General features: G+C 45.4%; 1 protein-coding gene across 7 annotated transcripts in view; it reads left to right on the top strand.

Annotated features, from left to right (window-relative positions):
• LOC148183398 (uncharacterized) overlaps positions 1-21,312 on the top strand; it is a 72,632-nt gene that overhangs the window by 34,855 nt on the left and 16,465 nt on the right. For 6 of the 7 annotated variants that reach the window (XM_088061401.1, XM_088061399.1, XM_088061403.1 and 3 more), the window contains 2 exons: positions 7,246-7,365; positions 17,736-18,260. In XM_088061401.1, coding sequence (XP_087917527.1) covers positions 7,246-7,365; positions 17,736-18,260 — 645 coding nt within the window. The remainder of the gene's footprint in view (positions 1-7,245; positions 7,366-17,735; positions 18,261-21,312) is intronic. The other variant, XM_088061402.1, reaches the window with a different exon arrangement.

The raw sequence follows: 21,312 nt of genomic DNA, 5'->3' as shown, positions 1-21,312 counted from the left end.
TTGTGGTGACCAAAACTGCACACAATATTCAAGGTGAGGCCGCAGCAGTACTAAGCAGAGCGGGAAAATCACCTCCCTTGACTGGCTGGTGATGCTTTGCCTGATGCTCCCCAGGACACAGTTGGCCCTCCTGGCTGCCAGGGCACACTGCTGACATATTCAACTTTCCGTTGACCAGGACCCCCAGGTCCCTATCCCTTGCACTGCTTTTCAGCATCTCATTCCCCAGTCTGTACATAAATCCAGGGTTGCCCCATCCCAGGTGCAGAATCCATCACTTTCCCTTGTTAAACTTCATGCATTTGGTGATTGCCCAGTCCTTTAATTTGTCAAGGTCTCTCTGCAGGGCCTCCCCACCTTTGAGAGTCAACAGCTCCTCCCAGTTTTGTATTATCTGCAAACTTACTTAGTATCCCTTTGAGTCCTGCTTTCAAGTAATTTATGAAGGTGTTGAAAAACATAGGGCTAAGATGGAGCCCTGAGGAATCCCACTAGTGAGAGGTTGCCAGTTTGATGTCACCCTATTAATTATAACTCTTTGTGCCCAACCTGTGAGACAGTTGCTCACCCATCACATGACGTATTTATCCAGCTGTGTGCTGGACATTTTTTCCAGAAGGAATCTGTGAGACACAGTATCAAAAGCTCTACTGAAATCCAAAAAGATTACATCAACTGGCTTCCCTTGATCAATGAGGTGGGTTACCTTGTCAAAAAAAGGAAATCAAGTTTGATAAGCAGGACTTCCCTGTCATGAGACCATGCTGTCTGTGACCAATGACTGCTTTGTCTTTTGGGTGTTTTTCAGTACCTCCCAGAATAATCTTCCTAACTTTACCAGTCACTGAAGTGAGACTAACAGGCCTGTAGTTTCTGTGGTCCTTCTTCTTGCCCTTGATAATTGGGACAATGTTCAGCAGCTTTCAGTCAGCTGGGACCTCTCCAGATTCCCAAGACTACTCAAAAATCATTGAGAGAGGTTTTGTGATAGCAGCCAGTTCCTTGAGGATTCTTGGATGAATCCCATCAGGCCCCATAGATTTGTAGGGATCCAGCTGGAGCAGCAGATCACACGCAATTTCAGGGTTGACTAGGAGATCATTCTTACACTCATGGTCCTCCAGCTCAGGACACTGAGACTCCCTTGGTCCATCATCTGTGTTGATGACATAGGCAAAGAATGCATTAAACACCTCTGCCTTGTCCATGTCCCTGTTTGTGAGGTGACCATTCTCATTGTGTAACAGGCTGATGTTATTTTTATACTGCCTATTGCTATTATTATATTTGAAAAAACTCTTTTTATCATCCCCCACAGTCCTGGCAGCTTCAGCTCCAGTTGAGTTTTACCATACAGATTTTTTCCTTACAGTGCTGAGCAGCATCTCTGTATTCTTCCCATGTCACTTGACCTTGCTTCCACCCGGCATACACCTTCCTTTTTTGCCTTATTTTCAAGAGAAGATTCCTGTTCAGCCAAGTTGGCCTTCTGTCTGGCCTGCTTGACTTCTGACATTTAGGAATTGCCTGCTCCTGTGACCTTAGGAGGTGATGTTTAAAAAATGACCAGCACTGATGGACCCCAGCACCTACAAAAACATTTTCCCAAGGGACCTTTGCACAAGTCCAGGTAGATGACATCAGTCACTCTTCCTTCATCCACCACTGCTGTAACCCCATCGTAGAAGGCCACTAAATTTGTCAGGCACAATCTGCTCTGGCTGTCAGCAATCATCTCCTTATTTTCTAGTGCCTGTGTTTTGTAATAATGTTACACAGTAAGTGTTATATAATGACATTGAAACATTGGGTATCTTTGTAATGCAAGAAGAATCATTTGTTCAATTATTTATTGCTTGTTTATCTTCTCTAACTCGGGACATAACTGAAAAACAGTCTTTGTTTTGTGTAATTGCAGTATATCAGTGCTATTTTGTACTGACGCAAATCTAATTGATTTTTAGGAGATAAATTTAGATTTCTTTAACTTGCAGAAAATCTGTGCTTTAAACAATTGTTGATAGTTATATATACACACACACATATATTTAAGTGATTTTACCACTGTTACTGTCAGTTTTGAGAACATGCTGTGTTGTGGTTTAACCCCAGGCAGGAACTAAGTACTATGCAACCACTTGTTCGCTTCTACCCCTCCCTCCCTGGTGAGATGGGGAGTAGAATCAGAAAAAGATAAAACCCATGGCTGAGATAAAAACAGTTTAATAAGAGAAAAATAAAAAAGTAAAATGTAATAATGATACTAACAAAACCAGCAATAATTAAAAAATGTAATTACAATAAGAGGGAAGGAGACAGAGGAATAAAATCCAAGAGAAGTGATACACAATACAATTGCTCACCAACTGACTGATGCCCAGCCTGTCCCCAAGCACTGATTGGTGGCTCATGGCCAACTCCCCCCAGTTTATATACTGAACATGATGTTCCATGGTATGGAAAATCCCTTTGACCAGTTCAGGTCAGCTGTCCCGGCTATGCTCCCTCATGGTTTGTTGTGTACCTCCTCACTGGCAGAGCATGAGACACTGAAGAAGCCCTTGTCTTAGGGCAAGCACTACTTAGCAACAACCAAAACATCAGTGTGTTATCAACATTATTCTCATACTTAATCCAAACCACAGCACTGTACCAGCTACTGAGAAGAAAATTAACTCTGTCCCACCTGAAACCAGAACTGTATCAACCCCTTATTCCACACTATTTATGTCATGCCAGGTCCCTGGTACAAATGGAGATTAGAGTTTAGACAAGTCCTGCCTTTGACTCGGATTTCTGGCAGTAGCTCTTTTTGAGGCAGCCTGCACCCCAAATGGTTCTCGCTCCCAAGTTCTTAAGAATGGCCAATTAGGTCTATTTTAAAATGAATTATTTATTGAATAGACACAAGATTAACAGTTTTAAGACTTTAAACAGACTACTTGCTACACAGGATAAAACAAAAAGAACTACTAGTAGATAAAATACAGTGCACAAAAAAAGGTACCTATATTACAGCTAGTGAAGAAATAGTATCGATTAGGAGTCAATGTAGCTTACCACCGAATTGATGATGGAGTACACATAGAATCCTTTCACTCAATTCCTGGGAAAGTAACCACAAAGTTTTCCTCCAAACTTCGGAGAGAAGTTCTGCATGTTTCCAGGGTGTGTGTAGGTGACTTCTGACTTTGTGAAAGTTTGTGTAGCTTTTATAGTTTGTAAAGTGAATTGTCTGTCAGTCAAAAATTCCAGCTTATCTCCCTACATCCTGCTCTCAAGGCAAGACGTTTATTGTATCCCATCTGGTATCAGAGATAACTCCTTACTGGACAAGCCTGGGTTATCTTACCAATTCATGTGATGGGAGAATACCTGGAGCTACTGCACCAGCTGATGGATAGAACATATAAACTCGTCTGTGGTAGGGGGGAAGACTTATGTACATTCAGGTTCCTCAGGTGGTCATGAACCTGATCTTCTCTTACAGTGGGAGGGACTTTGCTCCCCCAGTCCCCATTCTGCTGTCCATCCACTCAAGAGGTGTGGGAAGAGAGTTTGCCATTGAAGACTGAGGCAAAGAAGTTGTCGAGTACCTCAGCCTTCTCCTCATCTGTTGTTACCAGTTTACCAGTGTTGTTTATTGGGGGGTTACACATTCTTTGACCTTCCTTTTCTGGTTGACATAACTGTAAAAGCCCTTTCTGTTGTTCTTTGTGTCCTTTGCCAGGTTCAGTTCCAGCTTCACTTTGGTCTTCCTCGCCCTATCCCTACACAACTGTACTTTGTCTCTATATTCTTCCCAGGTCACCTGTCCTAGCTTCAACTGTCTATGCATTTACTTCTTTCCCTTTAGTTTGACCAGCAGTTCCCCACTCAGCCATGCTGGTCTTTTGCCTTCCTTGCCTGACTTCTTTTTTCCTGGGGATAACTAGCTCTTGCACTCTATGGGTGGCTTCTTTAAATGTCTGCCAGGTCTGTTCCACTCCCTTGTGCCTGAGGACAGTTTCCCAGGAGATCCCACTGACTCTCTCCCTGAAGAGCTGGAAGTTTGCTTTCCTAAAGTTCAAGGGCCTAACTGCTCCTTACCTGACCCATATCACTCAAGACTATGAACTCCACCAGTGCATGATCACTGCAGCCCTGGCTGCCTCTAATGTTGATATCCCCAATTAGCTCAGTTACACTGGTGACCAACAGATCCAGTATTGCATCCCCTCTGGTAGGGCTATTACCTGGCTCAAGAAGTTATCCTCCGTGCATTCCAGGAGTCTCCTGGATTGCCTACAGCTTGCTGTGCTACTTTCCCAACAGATTTTGATGTCACAGGTGGAGTGGGAGCTTCAGACAAAGTTTACTAGAGAAGCCTTCGCACTGAGTCACAAGGTGCAGAAATGACCGCCTTGCTTTCTAAATTCTTTCTCAAAGAGGAGCCTGAGTGTGGCTAGATCCAATCTTAGCCCCAGACTTTGTCAATGGTTTAAGTCTAAAGAATTATAAAGGTGTAATTGAACCTGTGTACAACTTTATCCTGTGGGATTAAGGATGGCAAACCATATATATACATATATATATATATGAATGATTTATTATGATAAATGATTAGACAAAAAGATATTAATCAGAATTATTTACTACAGAGTATAGAAGCTAAAACTACTAGTATAGGATAGTGTACTGTATTGAAGCATTTATATTAATGCTACCAAACCCACACAGTTTTTAAATAGAGATTCATGTTACTCACCCATACCAACAACTCTGGCCTCTTTCTTTCAGCCTCGAGGAGTAACTCTGAGGGGCGTCCTCACCCAAGGGCAGAATCTTCATACACACTCCAAGAAAGGGTGTGTTAGAAGAATCTGCCATTTGAAAGTGGGACTGAACTTTTATATTATAAAAGTGATTGACTGTCAGTCATATGTCTCCAGGTAAACTGTGCCAGCTTAGCATTTTTAGCTAAGGATACTTTACCATATCTGCCACATCTTCACCTCCATATCAGAATGTTTAACTTTGGGAATGATGAGTCAGATTGACTGTAGCATAATTCAACACCAAAAGCAGCATGATACCCCCTCTTAGTTCACCACTGATAGCTTTGCAAAATAGGGCATTGTTCGAGTTGTTTTACCTGCTCATGGCTGTCCTTCAGAGACAACTCTTCACACTCAATCTGCTTCTTGATGTAGAAGCCAACCCATCTGCCTCTCCTTCCTCCCCTGTCTCTTCTGAACAGCCTTTAGCCATAGATAGCCGCATTCCAGTCATGGGATTCATCCCACCAAGATTCAGTAATGGCAACAAAGTCATAGCTTTCTAGCAGCATGGTGGTTTCTAATGCCTCATGTTTGTTGCCCATGCTGTGTTCATTGGTGTAGAGGCACATCAGCTGGGCTGTTAGGTATGTTGCCTTCCTAGAGGAAGATCCCTTAATTAATTTGAGATAATTTTCTGGTGTTTCCCTGTTGGCTTTTATTAGCTTAGGAGTCCATGGTTCATCCCTGTAAGACTGCAAGCGTGTTCCAGTGTGGCCAGCACACTTCATAGCCAGCGAGGTCTAGATGCACTACAGCTGGGCTATTGATTTCACCCCCAACACTGTCATGACACCCCTTAACTCATCTCTACCAAGCCTGTTTTTTTCCCTTCTCTCCTTCAAACCTAGTTTAAAGCCCTCTCAATCAGCCCTGCCAACTCACAGACTAGAACCCTTTTGCCCTTGCTAGACAGGTGATCCCCATCTGTTTCCAGCAGGCCTGGTTGTGGGAACTAACAATGATCAAATAAGAGATTTTTAAGCTCCAGGCATTAGCTTGAGCCTGTGTGAAACTAAGTCTCACTCTGGCCTGGGAAATCATAAGGAGGAATCCAAACAGTCCTTGGAGAAGGACAACAACCTTTGCAGGTGTTGTTTGGATCCTTGTTGTTTTCTTGCAAGAAAAGGTCAAGGGATGGTGTACCAAATTGATCAATGATGGTGATGTGTTGGTTTAATGACCAATGAGAGTTTTACCTCTCAGACATTCTCAGACCTGTCTACAAAAGAAGATCTGGAATAATAAAACTTGCTCTCTTGTGCAACCCAGAAGACAGTCTGTGTCATGCTTTGCCATTCCTAATATAGTGTGACACCTGGTGTTGTTTAAACCACCTCATGATTGAAAAAGATGAAATTCTACTGATGGCACTGATCTTTGAGACACATGTTGACCAAGTGGGTTCTTCTGTTCTTTGTCATTCTTCCCTGCTACTGAAGGAATTGAGGAAAACACCACCTGTGCTCCTGTCCCTTCAACCAGTTGCCCCAATGCTTTGAAGTCCTTTTTGATTGCCCTAGGACTTTTCTCATCAACCTCTTGGCTGCCAACCTGGGCAGCCAGCAGTGGGGAATAATCAGAGGGCTGAATCAGTCCAAGGAGTCTTCTGGTAATATCACTTACCTGGGCCCCAGAGAGGCAGTAAACTTCCCTGTGGGATAGGTCCAGTTGGCATACCAGGTCCTCAGTTCCCTTCAGAAGGGAGTTACTCACTACAGTTACCCTTCTTTCTTTCTTAACACCCGTAGTTGTGATCCATCTTGTTGACTGACTTGTTCTGGTCAGCCCCCCAGATAGATCTTCATCTCCACTATCATCTGCCTGATCCTCGAGTTCCAGAGCCTCATACCTATTCTGTAAAGGCACCTGGGAAGGCAAGGGAGGATGGAAGGGGATTCTCCTACCTCCTGAGTAGAGACCTGTTTCCATTCCCCCTCATCTTTTAGGTCTCCTTCTGCCTGATGGTGAGAGGGTCAGGGCTTCTCCAACTCTTGCTGAGCTTCCATCCACTGCATTTTTTCCAGGGATGGAAGGGTGTGACTCCACCAATTTATTTCTCTCTCACACTCCCTGATACTCTTCAGCCTCTCCACTTCCTCTTTAAGCTCTGCCACCAGGCTGAGCAGATCATCCACCTGGTCACATAGCACTTAGGTGTTGTCTCTGCTGTCATTGATATTATTACCAGGAGTACATGAGTATTACTTAAATGGTGTGTTGTTTCAAAGGAGAGCATATGCACCTGGTGAAGCTTAAAGTATCCATTTTTACAAAAATGTTGATAGGCAGTATATTACTGAGGTGTAACTATATAATTTTATGTAGTGAGGCAAGATTTATGTGGGGGTTTTTTTCCTTCTTGGTTGATCTAATTTTTATGAAATCTCAATATTAAAGTATTTTTCTTCTGGCGTTATTCATATAGAAGTAGATCTGGCAATAGATCACTCTCAAGACATAAGGACAGACGCAGATCCAGAAGTCCCCTGAAAAAGCGGTCTAGATCTAGGGAAAGATGGAGATCAAGAAGTCGCTCTCATTATCGGTGAGTTCCCTTCCTTAGAAATTATACTGTTCATCTTAGCACATAGTACAAAGTTTTTGAAAAAAATCTAACAAACCTTGTATGTGATGGCAAAGGATGGAATCTAAATGCTTTAGCCTGTCCCAAGGCTTTGTTTGTGGAACAAAAGAATAGAAAGTACGGGGTTTTTGTGCTCAGTGTACTGGTTTTGTCTGTGATATAGTTAATTTTTTCATAGCAGTTCATATGGTGCCTACAAGGGTTAAACCAGAACCCTGAGGTACCTAAACTTTGATACCAAAATCTAGTCTGCATTTATACCAACATCAAGCTAATTGAAAGTAGGTAACTTAACTGTCAGACTTTAACCAATGAATTAGGTATGTTCTGCGTAGCCTGTGCTACAAAAAAAGTGGATGATGCTTCTTCAACATTGTCAACAGTTATACTTTGGATTCAAGCTGAACTTGATCCTGCATTCTGAGAACATGTATTAAGTTGTACAAGATTTTATTTTTGCCAATGGCTATTTCATATTGGCCATACACTGCTGTAAGCACAAATGTATATGTCTATTATGTAACATATTTACATTTCAGCATCTAACACACCTCTATTTTGCCTAGTCCATTAATTTTTAAGTCTGATTATCTAATTATTGAACTGTGAAATTCCAACAAAATAATTCCTTTATCTCCTTGGATGATAATGTAACTTTCTGAGGGGTAAAATAGTGAATATTCACAAAACAAAAGTGACTGTAAAAGTAGCTTAATGAATAGAAGCCTTGGTACTTTTCTTTCTGTTTCGTCTCCTTAATTCTCCTGACTCATTTAAAGGGAGCTTCATACTTAGGTTGTGCAGTTGTTTTCTGAGGAGAAAAGTTTTGTGGGAAATAGAACTGCAGATCTGTGGACCTCAGTGGGAACAGTTAGGAGGTAGGCTGTATAGCTGGGCTTCATTGATGGATCCTTTGGACTCTTGCTGTTGTCTGGAGCTTCTTGAGATATATGCTCAGTGGAAGGTCCAAATCCAATGAAATCTCTGTGATAAATTACTAGAAGGTGCTTCTTGGGTCATTGTGAAACCCCTTGCTATTGCTGGGACTGTGTGCTGTTTCATCTTTATGATCTTACATTTTGTATGTGAGACATCCAAACAGGTATTTCCCAAAACTTGATGGGAACCAAGGTCTTCAGGTCACAGACCATGAAACAAGCTTACTATTTATTAGTAGCCAAACACTTGTTCCAATGAGAAAAGGTGGGGACTGTATGTATAAATATCCTAGAGGCGGGTCTAGGAGTCATGTGTCACTGTTGGACACAAAATGATTCACATGGACACAGCTTGAGGTGTGGTGAAAGAAGAAGGGTTTATTTGTTCTTTCAGTATTTATCAGTTTCCAACCACGACCAGGGATTGGATAGTCAGGTTAATACCTTCCCAACAGCACTGGCCGTGAGAGACGTCCATCAAAAGGCATATCTTAAATGGAATGTATAAACACCTATGTTTATAGTTACTTTCCTGGGAAAGTGGCTAGAACTTGTGAAAAGCAATATCAAAAGGCCTGATTCTCAGGGCGACATCTCACCCTGTCTTTTTTAAAATGAAAAAAAGAAAAGAAAAATGAACAGAAAAAATGAACAATATCTTAAACACTCAAAGAAAATTAACAGAGAAAGACAAACAATGTTCCAAACAATATCAGAAGGCTTTTAGATTCAGGGTGATATTTCACCCCTATCATTACAAAAATGAAAACGTGTCCAGCATCAATATCTGTTTGTGGACGGGCCATCGCGGTGATCACTCACATCATCTGCATCTGAGTCATCATCCGATGGCCCATCCATTGGATGGCTTTCAATCTGGTCACGGTCTCCAACCCGCTCGTCGGCCGGATGCTGCCTTTGCGGTCGCAGGTCAGGGCAAATGCATTTTGCAGGTACCCAGCGTACCCCAGTATCTGTGGATACACACACATACTCGCGCCCCTAAGCAATACGGTCAAAAGGACCATCCCACTGCTTAGTGACCAAATTCCTCATTCAAACCTTTGCTCGAGGCTCATGCGGCTCATCCAAAGCCCGCAATGAAAGGTGATGATTCAACATGACCGGGTTATCAGAGTCCTGCGGTACCGTGAGGTGATTGAGGGTATACAAAGCTTTTTCCAACCAACTGTGCTAGGTCTCATCCTGCATTCCCCGTTTCTACTTCTGTAGAACTCGCTTTAGTGTACCATGAGCACATTCCACAATAGCCTGACCTGTCGGAGAATGAGGGATACCAAACTTGTGTGACACACCCCACAACTGCAGGAACTGCCGTACCTTCTGAGAGGCATAAGCAGGACCATTATTGGTCTTCACAGCAGAAGGTATACCTAAAACAGTAAAAGCCTGCCTCCAATGGGCAATGACATTGCAGGTCTTTTCTCCTGTGTGAGCAGAAGCCCACATTGCAGAGGAGAAAGTGTCCACACTGACGTGCACATATCGGAGCCAACTGAACTCAGCAACTTGGGTGACATCCGTCTGCCAAAGCTCCTAGGCCCTAAGGCCCCTGGGGTTTACCCCTGCTGGCAAAGGCGCAGCAACCGCATGACAGTCATCACAAGAATCAACAATGTCATGGGCCTCAGCAGACATCAACTAGAACTGCTTCCTCAAAGTATGTGCGTTCTGGTGGAAAAACCCATGTGATGCTTTAGCCTGCCTGGAGCGTGTCAGGCTGAGGTGCAACCCATGCAGGGTTAGCTAACTTGTCAGCCCTCACATTACCTTCTGCAATGAACCCTGGCAAATTGGTATGACTCCTCACATGCAGAACGTAGTACAGATGCACCCAGGCCTGAATGGCACACCAGAGGGTCTTCAGTAAATGAAACAAGGCAGGATTACTGACTCCCTTCAAAACCGAATGACCCAACTGCTGGGCTATGTCGGCCACATAGGCAGAATCCATGACCAGATTGAAAGCTTCCTAGGAAAACTTCTGAAACGCCATGATGGCAGCCCATAATTCCACCAATTGGGCCGACCCATCCTCATGACTCTCCAGAACCTGCCACTCTATCCATCCTTCCAGGTAGCAATGGCCTTCCCAGTCCTCCCTGAACCGTCAGTAAAGATGGTGGGGCCTTGCACAGGTTCCTGACTATTCTTGGGCTGCAAAGAAATTTCAGTGAATTTCGCCACCTGCAGCAGCTGATGGCTGGGCAGATGATAAGTGATCTGCCTGGAAAAGTTCTCCAGAGCACTCTGCAGAGAAATACTGTTTGCAAAGCTCCAGTCAAAGTCCTCCCGCGGTACCAGGAGCACAATCTTTGCGGGATCCGCACCCATCAATTGCAAACACCGTTGCCAGTATTTGACAACCAAGTGAGCTATCAGCTCAAACAATGCAGTTGCCGTTTTCTGTGGCTGATGGGACAGGAAGACCCATTCCAGGACATGCAAGGGATTGGACCATTCATCATTCCACTGGCCAATGATACCTGTGGGATGCAAATCTGGAGTGGTAATGAATACAGCGACATCAATGGAAGGATCAATGTGATAAACCTGATGATCAGAAACTGCCCGCTGAATCTCCTCCAGCGCCTGCTGTGCCTCCGGGGTCAGCGTCTGAGGTGACTTCAAATCAGAGTCTCCCTTCAACAGATCAAACAAGGGAGACAGCTGTGCTGTGGTCAGTTCCAAATAGGGATGCAACCAAGTGACGACACCCACCAACTTTTGGACATCATTCAGCATCCTCACTGAATGCACAAACTGCAACCCCTTGATGTTGGACTGTCTGCTCCAAAATTTTGACCCCCAAATGCTTCCAAGGAGGCTGGCGCTGAACCTTTTCTGGAGCCACTTGCAGCCCATGAGAATGCAGGGCACTGAGCAGCCGAGGCTGAATCTCCAGCAGTTCATCCTGTATGGGCTCAGCCACCAAGATGTCATCTATATAATGATAGAGATGAGCATCAGGAAACTGCTGGTGAACTCCAGACAGGGCTTGAGCCACATACCATTGGCAAATGGCAGGCGAATTCCACATGCCCTGTGGCAAAACCTTCCATTGATATCTCTGTGCGGGCTCAGCATTGTTGGCAGCTGGCACCGAGAAGGCAAATTTCGATCTGTCATCGGGATGCAAAGGAATTGTAAAGAAACAATCCTTCAGATCCACAATGAGGACTGGCCAACCAGCGGGAAGCATGGTGGGTGACGGCATGCCAACCTGCAACGTCCCCATGCTTTCCATCACAGCATTAACTTTCCGGAGGTCTTGTAGCAACCTCCATTTCCCAGACTTCTTGATACAGAAAACAGGAGTGTTCTAGGGACTGGTCGAAGGCTTCAGATGACCCTGGTCCAACTGTTCTTGCACCAATTCATGGAGGGCGACTAGTTTATCATGAGGAAGGGGCCACTGATTCTCCCAAACAGGTTTTTCCACCAGCCAGCGTATGGGAGGCGTAGGACAGTCTGCACCCTTCAACACAGTGGCCCCTATCAAAAATCCGTCCCAATACCCACACCCCATGCATCCAGAACGTCCCTCCCCCAGAGAGTTATCCCTGAGTCCTTCATAATGTACGGCCAAACCATGGTTGTGTTTCCCTCGGGGTTCGTGACAAACACGGGCCTCCGGCTCACATAGCATTGTGCTGCTCCTGCCAACCCCACAACAGATGTCCGCACCCAGTTCCAAGGGCCACGCCAGGGGCCAGTCAGCAAACCTGACAGTCGTGATATCTGCGCCAGTGTCAAGAAGCCCACGGAGGCTAACCTCTGAGGGTGTCTCACCAGGGATGGACAGGGTACAGACCCGTTCAGGACAATCCTTGGCCATCAGGACAGCGGTCCAGTGAACCTGAGGAGGCCCAGTGGACCTGAAGTTGCCATCTCCCTGCAGCTGGGTCTCAGCTCTGCAAACACAAGATTTAAAAGGCACAAGTTGAGCAAGTCTGGGATAGTAACAGGGGGGTGAGTGTGGAAACCATGGTGTAAATCCTCCCCATGAAGTCCGAATCAATGATTCCTAGGTGCACAATAATGCCCTGAGCAGTGGTACTAGACCTCCCCACATGAAGAGCACTCATGCCCTCACCCACTGGGCCAAAAGCATCCAAAGGAACCCTGTACATCCTGTAAGAGTCCAGAGGCTGACCATTGGCATGGACCGTTGCCTTGCACATATTCGCCACATGATTCGGCCTACCACACTGGGCACAGTAAAACAGAGGAGGCCCCCTGCGTCTTCTTTTTCTGCTTCTTGCTGCCCTGAGCAGTCCCCCGTTGCCAGTGCCCACCCTGCGGCTTCACCCAAGTTGGCTGCAGAGTAGCAGCCACAGTAGGGGGCTCCTCAGCAGTGACACCTGCCTCTACACAAGCCTTTGCCATCTGCATCAGCGAGGGATCACCAGGGAGCATCCCAATGATCCTCCGACACGTGGCATTACAATTAGACCTCACGAGACTCTTGAGCACAAGCTGCCTCACCACACTATCTTGCACCTGCCTCTCCACAGAAGCAGTCAGCCGATTCGCAAAGTGCAGAAAAGACTTGTCAGCCTGCTGGACAACAGCCACAAAAGGCTCCTTTGGGGCGGCCAGTTCTATGGTTCGCACCAATGCTGCCATGCCCATCTCCTTGCATTGCTCAAGCACAGTAGGGTCAAGGCCAACCTGCCTACCAATGTCAGCAAAGCCATCCTTGCCCAGCAGAGCATCAGAGCCGATCACCCGCCTGGGATCCTGCTGACCCAAGGCAGTATTCTGCTGCACCACTTGACAGGCTGTCTGAGCCCATTCCACCTCAAAAATGCCATACTCCACTGGCTGAAAAAGAACACTGGCTATACTCTGGATATCATAAGGTACCAGGACACCACCCACAAGGCCCTGAATGGCCTGCATAACCTCATTCGACCCTAACCCATGTTTTTCAGCCGTCTCCCAGAGATTCACCAAGGCCTTCCAGGATAGCGGCTGATGAGTCCTCTGAGTCGCATCCTGAAGCACAGGGTATGCCTGATACCCATCCAGAGGAGCGGCCTTGCCTGCTATGTCCTGTCTCACAGAGTCCCCCGAGATGGCCAGGCACCTGGCCGGAAGACACCACAACAGCGTCCGGTGCCACAGCCATCATAACACCAGCAGAACCAGAGGAGCCATCCCCGCCATCTAGGGGGCTGAGCTCAGAATCACAGCCAGCTACCTCATCAGCCTTAGCTTTCACAGCGTCCCAAAATCATGCCTGATCCTGCGGCAGCACAGTCATCTGGCAGGAGGGCAAAGTCCACAGGCCAGCCAAAGAAGCTCCGGCAGCCCGGGACCTCTTGCCCATGGGGACCACCGGCTTCGCCCCAGTGGCATCACTACCCGAGCCAATAGTAAACAATGAAGGACCCCAATCTGCTGCGGCCATAGGAGGTGGCAGGGGTATCCCCTCTCCAGCCGCAGGCTCGGGCAATGCCCAGGAACCCGAGGTGGGGCAGGGTGGAGCCAGCTCAGTGCGGCCCACCCCCAGCGCCGGGGGGACCGAGGCGCAGGTAGAGACATGGCCTGCGGAGCTGCAGCACCATCCTGCTCCGCTGCCAGAGTACGTCCCGGGCTTGCAGGAGGGGAAACTCTCACCACAGAGCCGGCAGAAGCCGGCCTGGCATTCGCATTACTTGCAGCACCCATCCCCACGCCCCACAAATCTGGCACGGGAGGAGCAGCACTCAGAATCGCCCCTAACAGCGTCTCCTTGGGGGCGCAAAACCCAAGAATTGGCGCTGGCTGCTCCGTGCGGAGTGGCACTGGGCCCTCCTCCATTGGAACAGGGTGCGCATGCACGGCCACCGGCGCGGAGCCTGGTCCCGTCCCGTCCCCCACCACAGGGTAAGGCACAATCCAGCCGCAACGGGGACATGGGACCATTCCTGATGCCGCCCCCAGGGGCGACGCCACCCCCCGTTCAGGCAGCTCCCCGTCAGCCTGCGCCAGGAAGGCACACAAAGGAGGCAACCCTGCCCCAGGCTTACGCCGCTGGGGCACCGGGCAAGGCAAGGTCATGCCCACCAGCTCCGCGGCGCCCTCGACGGCCTGCTGACAGGGACCCAACCTGCCAGGGGCCCCAGCAACCCCAGGGGAGTCAACCTCAGAACCCAAGACACAGCTGCCCCCCGGCTCCGCTTCACGGGGGGAAGAGGGAGAGCTCCACCCCGCTCCCACAACTAGAGTCAGAGCTGTCCCTCTCATCCAGGTCAGAGAAAGTGGCTACCGACCTGGCAGAAGAAGACGCGCACCTGTTCAGAGCGCAGTCACACTGCCGCCAGATCAGCAGAAGCTGGACCAGGTGGCGATCGTATGCTACAGACATTGCCCAGATCAGGGAATTGCCTAACGTGTCCCAAGCCAGCTTCAAAAAAACCGCCTCAACCACAGGAAAAAACCCTTCAGCTCTCCCATAAGCATACAACTGCTGAAAGTCAGCATCTGAAACATCAATCCAGTTCTGATCAAAAACAGCTCACCAAACCCCCACAACCAGGGCTTCTGTAGGAGAAAACCCAAAGGCAGCTGTGGCCCCAGGGCTAGACAGTACCCTGCAACCATCACGTGCAATACATGTCACGATCACCAGATGTCACTGTTGGACATGAAAGGATTCACACGGATGCAGCTCGAGGTGTGGTGAAAGAAAAGGAAGCGTTTATTTGCTTTTTCAGTATTTATAGGTTTCCAACCACGACCAGGGATTGGATAGTCAGGTTAACACCTTCCCAACCACACTGGCTGTGAGACATGTCCATCAAAAGGCATATCTTTAATGGAATGTATAAACACCTATGTTTATAGTTACTTTCTTGGGAAAGTGGCTAGAACCTGTGAAAAACAATATCAAAAGGCCTGATTTTCAGGGCAACAGTCATGTGTCTCCTTTGTTAAAAATATGGTTTGGGGTCCCATGCTTCCAAATAATATTTTATCAAAATGTAATCTTCCAGTGTCTTGGTTTGAAAGACAAGTGTCTGCCATGGAAAGTGAGAACCTCCGCTGGAATGGAAAATGACCCCCTTCCCTCCAAATTATTATAACTTTGAAATTAAGGGGCTTTCAGGAAAAGATATGGTAAAAGGAATAACAGTTCTTTACTAGTATGTGTATGTAAAACAAGACAAACAACAGCAACGGCAGCAACAACAAACAAAACCAGAAATCTAGTAACAGCCTTCTCTCAGCTGTTGAGCACTTTCCCCTTAGGTGTAGTTATGGTCACAGCCAGCAGGGACACTCTTGGCTCCTGGCTGGGCAGGGCAGGTGTGAGGATTCCCTCGCGACTGCAGGGGGTGCTGTGGCGTGAGTTCAGCTGCATCTCTCACATAGTGATGGTGGGCATGCAGATGGTGAAATGGGCTGCAGCAGGAACCTTGGAGCAGCAGCTGGGACAGCAGGGGCTGCCTCACTCGGGGGTAGCAAGCAAAACGTAGCAGAGACTCCGGGGCCATACCTGAAACTGCGGGGTGTTCAGGTGTTGGTTTATAGCGTAGCAAGAAGTCTTGAAGCAGTGGCAGAGAGCAGCAGGACTGGGTGGGAGATCTCTCCCTTGGGTAGCTCACTGGCCATGGCTGGTCCCTGGGTCAGACTGTGCGGGGGAGGGGAGCAGCCCCCAGCAGGGAATGGGGTGGTCCCGGGTCCCAGCACGGCACGCACTGGCTCTGGGCTCCCAAACAGCAGAGAAGCAGAGAAGCAAGCCAGTAAGCTCCACTCACAGTGCCAAAAGGAAAAGAAAAAAAAACGGGCAAAAGCCAAACAGCAACCGTATCTCTCCTCAGAGAGATTCCACCACGTGACATTGGAGACCAAATCACCCCACCGGAAGAGGAAGCAACTGCCCCCCACCCCCCACCCCCCCAACTCTCACAGGAAATTCTGGGCTGGCTCTCACCCATCATGATACTCCCGGAGACGGGGTGTGGCAGTGACCACCCTGGATGCAAAACAAAAAACAAAATAAAAAATGGATATGGGATTAAAAAAACATCCCCGAGACATCCAGCCAAAGCTGTGATCTAACTGTGTGCACTTTTGGGCTCCATAATGTAAAAATATATATAAACTTATTGGAGAGCATTCAAAGGAGGGCTATGAAGATGATGAAGGGTCTAGAGGGGAAGGCATACAAGGAGCAGCTGAGGTCACTTGGCTTGTTCAGCCTGGAGAAGAAGAGACTGAGGGAAGACTTCATCACAATCTACAGTTTGTTCACAAAGTGGAGGGGCAGGCACTGATCTTTTCTCTCTGGTGACCTGTGACAGGACCCAAAGGAACACCATGAAGCTGTGTCAGGGGAGGTTTAGGTTAGATATTAGGAAAATCTTCTTCACCCAGAGGGTGGTTGGGCACTGGAACAGGGTCCCCAGAGAAGTAGTCACAAGCACCAAGCCTGTCAGAGTTCAAGAAGCATTTGGACAATGCTCTCAGGCACATGGCGTGATTCTTGGGGATGGTGCTGTGCAGGGCCAGGAGCTGGATTATGATAATTCTTGTGGATCTCTTCCAATTCAACATATTCTATAATTTTATGATTAATAAATTTTTATTTGGCTTGTCTACTAGAACATCCAGCAGATTTTTTTCTCACTGTTTTCCAGTGGATTTTTTCTTGCTGTTATGAATATGTATCATCCTCCCTATCACAAAGAAGCTGACTTGTTCTTTCTGTTATCTTGCTTCTGTTTTTATGGTCTTACTGATTTTTCAATAATTTTCTAATTCATAATGGCATTACAGATAGTTGAATTGTCTTGGCTGAGTTTTTACTTTACATTTACCTTTTGAGGGAATGTGGTGAAATTTTATCCCATTTTTTTTTGTTTCTGTATATTAACTGATGTTGGATTTCCAAGCAGTTAAAAGATATTTATGTGAGAGAATACCATAGAATAAAGACTTCAGTGCAGTCAGTTGTCATTATTCACATGGGGGTGGTTAATCTGCAGTCCATTTTACATGTTTGCATATTTAGTAAAGAATGGATTTGCAAATTGTAGTTTGTCTCACTTCTGATAAAATGTAGAAAATGTATGTATATATGATAACATAGCTGTGAGGTGAAAAGACATTCTTTCAAAGTGTAATGATGTCACTTTGACAATCACATTTTTATGTGATTTTTGCCTCCTCTTCCCCAATTTGGTTTCCAAATTTTTCCCATCTATATAGCCTCTCCCACATGGTGAACAGAGGTGACAAATGAAAATTTTGAATTATTACTATTTTTCAACAGAAACATATATTTTGTCTTGAACAATTAATGTATGCTTAAGAGTTAGTTGTAATTTTTATTGGAAAGTTCAAATATTAATTAATGGATTTGTGTTTGGCTTTTCACAGGGACAAGAAAAGAGACAAAGAAAAGGTCAAGGAAAAAGAAAAAACCAAAGAAAAGGAGAGAGACCAAGACAAAGAGAAGGAGAGAAACCGGGACAGAGACAAAGAAAAGGAAAGAGAGCGAGATAAAGATAAAAACAGGGATAAGGACAAGGAGAAGGACCAGGAGAGAGAGAAAGAGCAGCATAAAGATCGAGAGAGAGTTAGAGACAAGAATAGGGATAGACACAGGGACAAAGACAGGGAAAAGACCAAGGAGGAGAAGGAAGAAGACAGAGAAGAGGTAGACCAGAAGAAGGAAAAAGATGATGTTATGAAAGAGGGGGAGAAGGATAGAGAGAAGATTAAGGACAAGGAGAGAGATAAGGACAGAGGGGAAAAAGAGGACAAAGAAAAGGAGAAAGATGAGAAGAAAGAGAAGGAGCAAGAAAGAGAAAAAGAGAGAGATGATAAAAAAAAGAAAGAGAAGAGATCCAGAACACCCCCAAGAAGCTATAGCTCTTCAAGAAGATCTTGTAGCTCCAGCAGGTTTGTTTAGAATTTTTTAATGCTTTTTTTGGACTTGTCAGTACAGTGATGCACCATGTAAAATGCACATCCTAATTTTTATGTATTGGTATCACCATGCCACTTACTAATTCAATTTGTATTATTTCTGTTTTTTTAAATTTCCCTATAAAATAAAATCTATTACAAAGAGCTCTATATGATGCTTGATGGAAAATAGTTTCTTGTTGAGCAACTGATATTTGCCTTTCACATAACTGTATATTATAGTCCTTGAGGACAGTAAGTAGATGGTTCTTCTGCCATTTCAGTGTGTTGGAGCCATCCAAAAGTTATTATAGAGGGACATTGAACACCATCTTTGTCCTAATGAAAGTCTGAGTCACTGGTACATAGTTTCTTCAATACTTACATACTGTACAGTGTTGGTCTGTAATGGAATTTGTTGGGTTTATGAACAGTTGGGTGGTAGTATTTGCCACTTGGCCACCTTAAGGATAGCAGTCAATGAATTTTCTTGGCTGGATGGCTGAAGAGCAGGAAGCAAGCATGTCATTTGGCTGACTAACCATTCAGAAAGTCAATGTATGTATCTTAGTTGAAAAATAAGGATACCTTGTTTAGTTGATTAAATGCCCAGATACAAGTAAAAATTAACACTTCTTAACCATGCTAATAGAAAACAAGAAAGCAGTCAAGGTTAATCTAGCTGTTGATTTTTCCTGTGAGGGAGGGTAAACTGGGTGGAAGTCTGGGTAAATTCAATCTAGCAAAAGGAGACTGTGAGATTTATTATAAGTTCTGTAACTGGACTAACTCAAGCATATTCAAAAGCATAGCAGCTAACTTATGTTCAGAAGCTTTCCAAATATCTCAGCAATTATGGAGTTCAATAATATCATGTGACAAATTTAGAAAATTTTATTTGTTACCTTGAGCGAATGAAATGCTGGGTGAGTTGGGAAAAGTTCTACATATAATAATCACTTCCCAGGACAAAAGCAAAATTTTCATAGCCCTCAAAATTCAGGAGTTCATGGTTCATATAATGCAGAAAAAGCTGTAATGGTTTCTGAACATTCTGTTTGGGTTATATGAAATGTCCATGATGTTCTGGAGGTTTATGGGCAAAATACTGTGGCTTCTTTAAACATATACAGCTTCCTATTTTAATGTATTGTTAACATTATTTCATGGGTTGAATACTTGCACAGAGTAGAGGTAGTTCTGTTAGCTTTGAAAACAACAATTTCTGCATGTATGTATCAGGAGTCTTGAATTAGAAATTAAATGTGCTAGATTGACCTAGGTTGAATGCCAGGTGCTCACTAAGCAACTCTATTATTCCTTCTCCTCAGCTGGATGGGGAAGAAAAATACCATGAGTTGAGATAAAAAAGGGAAGAGATCACTCACCAATTACCATTATGGGTGTGGTGGGTTGACCTTGGCTGGATGCCATGTGCCCACTAAGGTGCTCTGTCACTCCCCTTTCTAAGCTGGACAGGGGAGAGAGAATAAGATGGAAAACAACTCATAGGTTGAGACAAGGCAGTTTACTAAAGCAAAAGTGAAAGTTTGTGTGTGTGCAAGCAAAGAGAAAAAAAAATAATTTTATTCTCTACTTCCCATCCAGCCACTTCCTGGGAAGCAGGGCACGTGTAGTGATTGCTCTGGAAGGCTGTAACGTGAAAAGGGGAGATTTCCTCAACCCTTAGTGTGGAGACACTTATTGTTTAATTTGTCTCTAAGTGCCCCAGGAAAGGTGAGACCCCGGTGCCCAACCAGTCTGTCAGCATCCTGTAAGGGGGACCCTTCACTGAACAGTCCAAGTGGATTGAAGGGTGACTCAACTGACTTAGGGAAACACACCAACAGCATAAGGGAGACCCCTCAGCAGGTCTTCCCCTTTATTTGAGTATGTTACCCACTGCCAGTGCCCGTGAAGGACTCACACTAACAGTTTATGGAATAACACTATTAATATAAAATTGTGACAGGTTAAGGTTCAAGGATTGCCAGTGATAGTATTTTACTGCAAAAATGTATTCAAAGCAATACACAGACAAGGTCTAATCCCCAATAAAAGTATTCAGCATGCAGGGTACGGTTCTTACCCAATAGGTGTCCCTATAGGGAAGAAGACAGGTTCAGCCCATCAACTGATCCCAACAATTACAATGGAGTCTTCCCTAACTTTTCTCCCATTCTCCACTTACATTATTTCTTTATGTTTAGGTGAAGCTCAAGTTACTCTAGTCATACATACCTTTGTTACTGATTGGTGTAAAATTCTGTCACTTTGCTTTTAAAGATACAGTCAAAAAAATATAGAGCACATGCCCAGTGAGGTGTGGTTGTACCTTGGAGTCAGGTAGCTGTGGGATGATGGTATGCATTAATATTACAATTAGGCTATAATGAAGCAAGTTCATCTGAGGAGAGCAATTTCAACACAGTTGATGGCTCAGCAGCAGGACATCTATCTTCCTTGGTTGACATGTGCTATTTGGTTTATCAGCTGCAAAGTACCACTGAGTTCCCCTCCCTGTAAGGATTTCAACAGAGCCTGGCTGCACTGTCTCCATTCCATTCCACCCTCTATTCCATCCCCTTTAGCAGGTGTTATGGTTGCAGATTGTGGGTGTAGGGAACTACTGTAGAATAGGTCTCGAACATGCCAACCACATGGAGTGGCAACTGTATTTTAGCCTATAATTTCCATACTGTTTATAACTTCTGTCAGGATGTGAATATAACTTCTCAGTTTCCTCTAATTTTATCCCCAGCCATCTTTCCACAAACATTGTAAATAAGGAACGTTCCCCCTTCTTCCCCATTTTCTTAGCTTTTATATCTGAGCTGATATCATATGATATGGAATATCCCTTTGGTCAATTCAGGTCAGCTGTCCTAGTTGTGTCCCCTCTGTCATGGTTTAGGAATGGTATTTCCCAATGTAGTGTTTCCACTGAAACACTCCAAACCACATGCTGCTTCCTCACTCCCCCCTCCCCCTCTGTCCTGCAGCGGGCTGGAGAGTAGAACTGAAGGCACAAAAGGCAAAGATCATG

Source organism: Pseudopodoces humilis, chromosome 12 (genome assembly GCF_049639895.1).
Source record: "Pseudopodoces humilis isolate 2021_Gansu_Grassland_sample_001 chromosome 12, ASM4963989v1, whole genome shotgun sequence".
NCBI lineage: Eukaryota > Metazoa > Chordata > Aves > Passeriformes > Paridae > Pseudopodoces > Pseudopodoces humilis.
The sequence above is the reverse complement of the archived record's forward strand: the minus strand, read 5'-3'. Positions and strand labels throughout refer to the sequence as shown.